This window comes from Polyodon spathula, unplaced genomic scaffold (assembly GCF_017654505.1).
Source record: "Polyodon spathula isolate WHYD16114869_AA unplaced genomic scaffold, ASM1765450v1 scaffolds_1441, whole genome shotgun sequence".
Lineage (NCBI taxonomy): Eukaryota > Metazoa > Chordata > Actinopteri > Acipenseriformes > Polyodontidae > Polyodon > Polyodon spathula.
In genome coordinates, this window is record NW_024472921.1 from 8,970 (window position 1) to 14,202 (window position 5,233).

At 41.5% G+C, this 5,233-nt stretch overlaps 1 protein-coding gene across 1 annotated transcript; it reads right to left on the reverse strand.

Annotated features, from left to right (window-relative positions):
• Positions 1-977: 977 nt before the first annotated feature.
• On the reverse strand, positions 978-4,655 carry LOC121309763 (retinoic acid receptor RXR-alpha-B-like; the record flags this gene model as incomplete). The annotated part of the gene is made up of 3 exons (XM_041242940.1): positions 978-1,799; positions 3,149-3,254; positions 4,523-4,655. Coding segments are annotated over 3 exons (387 nt in total), but the record flags the coding sequence as incomplete, so codon positions are not given.
• Between the last annotated feature and the right edge of the window lie 578 nt (positions 4,656-5,233).

A 5,233-nucleotide genomic window follows, 5' to 3' on the forward strand; every position in this document is an offset into this window, starting at 1 on the left:
ATGGTACATATAACGCATTTGTTTTTCATCTGAACACAAATGATACCTGTCTGACCCGTGAAAGTGTGATTCTTTATCCATTTAGTTACTCAAATCTGTTTCCTGCGATGCAGAATTAACCCTCAATTTCACAGCAACACCTGGCCATCTGCTTTACTGCCGGACAGTACCAGTGCTTTCCTGATAATGTATCCGGCACCATTTTAAATTGCTAAAATTAGCAACCCCCTGGTTACTATTTGGCTTGCTGACTTTTTTTTTCCAACTTCTGTCTCATTCTAAATCAAAGGAACATTTATTGACACCAATGGCAAATTTCCACTGCGGACCGAGGACTTAAAATGTGTAGCTCTGTTGCCTTGTCGGCTTCTTATCCAGCACACGTCTTCCTGCTACGTGATGATGTAGTTCCTTTGTGGCCTGGTCTGGACATATCGGGTAAGATATAGCAAACCAAGCCAGAAAAAGTGGCCCCTGCCGGCCAGGGTTGATGTGGCCAGCAGGGGAAACACCCTTTTTTAGGGCCTGGGCCGGCAGTAGAAACAGGGGTATAAAATTGAGCCTAACGGTTTAAGAAAAGCCAAGCCTTATTTTAAACTCCCAGTATCCAAAGGGCTCCTAGCTTGGTAACCTATTTTAAGATTGTAACGTTATGTTTTAGGTGTGCATAGACAATGAATAAACTCTCCTAGTGCATCTTGTAATGACTTTTTAAAATACATTTTTACTTTGGCCACTTTTTATTTATTTTTTATTTTTTAATCCATCTGTTTTGGGAAGGTGGCCTTTTGCTGCCTGAATACTTCTAGAAATATTAGCAAGGTGTAGTTCTACTTTCCTACCACAAGAGGGCAGCCAAAGCTAGTTTATAGCTCCAAGAATGTCTGCCATTAATTCTCATCCAGAACAAGCACCCTGAACTTGAAGTTGTGGTTGAGCTACAGTTTCACATGTAAGGATAATATTGAGGTCTGATTAATGGGTAAAAATAACCCCGCCTCCGCCCTGCCCGATTCATTCAGACTAGCATTGCAATCAATATTAATTTCTGAAAATTGTTTCTGTATAATAGCTACCAGCTGGTGCGTAATATCAAGTGTCTGTTGGCTTGGTGCACTTGATTTTACCCATGTGGGGCACGAAGTGCCTGCCACCTTCATTACCCAAGGAAAGCCCTACTGCAGAAACCTGCAATAAAACGAGGGATCCAAATGTGACTATTAACCAGAATGCAGGGAGCAAGTGAAGTGCCAAGTACAAAAAGGGGTTTGTCATAAGAAGAGATTCATTGCAGAGGCAGAAAACAGCTTTTTCAAAAAGCTGTTGTATACCTTCAATACTGTATCTTACCGCAATTAAAGACTGGCTAACACGGCCTATCTATATAGGTTTCGTTTTCAATTTCTTTCAGAATACGACCCTCTTTTTCTGTCCATATTTCTCTGCTTCCTCACTCTCTCTCTCTAGTGTATGAATCTGTTATATATATACAGATTCATACGCTATGAAATGGACTCCTTATACACACAAAAGAAACTGACGAGGCAAAAGACATTACAACGAAGAGGGAGGGCCAACTTTGTATCGGGCCATACTTCAGTCTCTCTCTCTCCCTCTCTCGTGGAGGGACGGCCACGTTGTTTGCTCTTGTTTAGCTAATTTGGTGTGGCGCCTCCAGCATCTCCATGAGAAAGGTGTCGATGGGCGTGTCTCCTATTAGCTTGAAGAAGAAGAGGTGCTCCAGACATTTCAGCCCGATGGAGCGCAAGGCCGGCAGGCGCAGTAACAGTTTGGCAAACCTGGTGGAAAAGACAACAAGAGCGGGTAAGAACAGCGCAGAAAACCAAGGGATAAACTCTGGAGCACTGCAGTTACAGAATCCTGTCACTTCTGACCATCATGAAAACCATCATGGTTGTGTTACTTTCTCATCAGGGGAAAATCCTGTTCTAACAAACAGCATTTTCAGCAGTGTCTCCTTCAGATCAGTACCAATTTGTCTGCCCTTATCCTCTTCTTAGGTTTGGTTGGTTCAACCTCTCCAAGCTGGTCCGTAGGTATTAAAGCCCCTTCTCCTTCATATATCTATCACACACACACACACACACACCTTTTACCACAGCTTCAGTAAAGCAGGGTGGCACAGGGGGTCTACTCAATTAATTCAAATGGCGGTGGGTCTAAATAACACTTCTCATTAAAATAAGTACCCTACCTGCATATTATATATTTTTACAGATAGAAATACACTAAATACTCTAAAATATACAGTTACAGTGAGAATTTGATTCCCTTTCATAGGCCCGTTAGCAGTAATTAGATTTTCAGCTGTTCAGATCAACTGAAAAAGTGGAGTTTTAACAGGAAGGCAGCTTAAAAAAACCCCAAAAAAACAACTGCAAAATGAACGCAAGATAAATATTTCGCATGCCTGGGACAGGGGGTGATGTGGGTGATTTCTATGGGTGCACCTTCAGTTCTGTAAATGTTATTTTTTTTATAATCAATAGTCTGGCTGAGATGCAGAAGCTAATGGTTGTACCTGTTCAGTTTTTCAGCACAAACTTGGAAAGGACTGGAATGCTGTTGGCCTTTTACGCTTCAATTATTCAATCAGTCTAACAGGTTCTGTCATTACATATATTATGTGATGATGTCCAAAGGGCACCTAGATCTAAATAATATATATATATATATATATATAATATATATATATATATATATATCCCCCGGCAGAGGTCAGTTATAAGTGTCTCCTAGGTTTTGGTCAGTGGTTCAGTGGAAGTCCCAAAACATCTTTACAAGTCACTTTTCAGAGCTTCTAGAAATGATGAAGGACAACTCCTACACCATTAAATTACGCTTTGAGGAAACTCAAAATTGGGATCTGATTTTATTTAAATAAATTATTTCACCCCAATTTGACAATGAGGAAGTTTTGCAAAGCAAGCGTTAGATGTGGTGCTGTTTTCAGAGATCTTTCAGAGAACACTTGCTTAGTATTTTTGTGACGGACACACACACACACATACAGACAGACATACCCGCAGTCACATAAACTGCAGGTTAATCACTGTAGAGCAAGGTATGAAAAAAAGGGAATCAATAAATAAACCCAGTAAATAAAAAGGGTTCGGCCGACACAGACCTGCCAGGCTGCTCGGGGTATTTCTGTTTGCAGTAGGCCTCTAGTGATGCGTACACTTTCTCACGCAGTGCCTCCACCTCTCCAGGATTCGACAGCCCTTTGGAGTCTGCGGAGAACACATGAGTCTTTACTCTGCTGCTTGACAAAAAAACAACCGAGGCGAAGAGACAAAAACGAGCCTGACTCAACAGTGGCTTTAATACAGTTGGCACCATTCTTTTACAGAGAAACAAAACTGTTAATACTAGAGGAATAAAAACAAAAGGCATAAAACAGACAAGGCCAGGCAAGGGCAAGGGAGGACACGTTTAATAATGGATCAAGGCAAACGCATTCAATTGGATTGAAAGAAATGGGTGAATCACACTGTTGTGTGTAACATATAGAACTTACAGGCAGCCACATTTTGATGGGAAAACTTACAGAAAAATGTAATGAGGTGCAGCATTCCAGGCCTGCACTCTACATGAACAACACATGGCTTTCTGGCAATACTGCTATTGTGTTACCAAGATTTTCAGAAAGCTGTTACCAATGCTACTGACTGGCAGACAGCTGTGCAGCCACCTGGTACAAAAAAGCTTGCAGTGTTTTTTCTGTGGCATCTAAACTGCTGGCTCTGGTATTGAGAGGCTCGCCACATTAAAGCTCAAAGCCAGCTTGATTCTGATACTACAAGAATTGATTTAAATCCCAGCTGTTAACAGTGGTCCCAGTCAGTGTCACACAGTGGTATCTGTCAGACTGAGCTACTGAAGACTGTACTGTATGGGGCAACAGCAGCCTTTTGAAATGGAGGCTTCTATTACTTACAGGGATGGAGATAAGACTCTTATTACATAGCAGTTTCACCCATTCCAGATTTTAATACATGCTCGATTAGCCAGTGTATCGGTAACAAGCTCAGGTCAGTCTTTTAAACTCATAGTAAAACCAGGACTGGATTAACCTGCTATGCAATGGGAGTCTTATTTCCATCCCTGTTGTACTTGTACCAGATAACCCAACCCAGAATTGGACACTAAGAACGAATATGAATTTTGGATTCAATCATCTAAGCCTCCAGCATGCTTTTTTAAAAGTGGACGACTTAACTCTAAAACTTCCCTGCTGCCCATTAAAAAAATAAAAAACAAACAAAACTCCTAGACCCCATCTTTGATATACTTACGTTCGGGTTATTATTTCATGTAACTACTTTTTGCTCACAAATACATTTCTTAGCCTATCCTATCAATGCAATAGTAGTTTGGTATCGCAGAAGCTCGTCAGAAGCTGACACATACCGGCACCTTTCCCCAGCTCTCAAGGCAAGGCTGGGCTCAACACAGCCCAGACATGCAAACCCTGCAAGTGAAGAAGTGCGCAGTGTACCTGGGTTAAACAAGACGATGGCTCGCAGGCACCCCAGCTCTGTCTTATCCATCTGCATGTCCCGCATCTTCGATACCAGCTCTGTCAGCACTCTACCGGGACAGGGAGAGAGAGAAACGCACAAAGAGTCTGTTTATCAAAGACAGTAAACCTTACATCATTTACAACAAACACACAATGTAATACTAATGCCACCTCCCCCACCACTCACACACAGCTTAGCTGTATTACAAAACTTCCTACTGTATTTCAAATATGCTGTTTTGTTTGGTTAATATGATTCTGGATCCCAACGGACCTCATCCACAGTCAGTGGATACCCTGACATCCATTCTGTAATACATACATGTTGCAGTTCCCTATTGCAAGTCTGCCTGCGTTTGAGAGATGGCTGATGGCGGGCGCTTGGTTAACAGGTGCTACCATTTACAAATCACTGGTGTTTCAAGAGGAATACCTTGAAAAATGATGTTTCCATCAGCTATTTTTTTTTTTAACAGAATTTGCTGAAATCTGAAGGATATGAGTCACCAATCATTGACCAATGGTCATGTAACAATTCAATTGAAACTTGTCAGACTTCAATTCAGACTTGTCAAATTTAGCCAGTGCCTGGCTGCCCAGGGTGGCTCCACTTCTGTCCTGTGTTTAAAAAGTTTTGTAAATGAGAAAAAAAGTCCAAAGTAGTTACAATTATAATCCATCCCCATA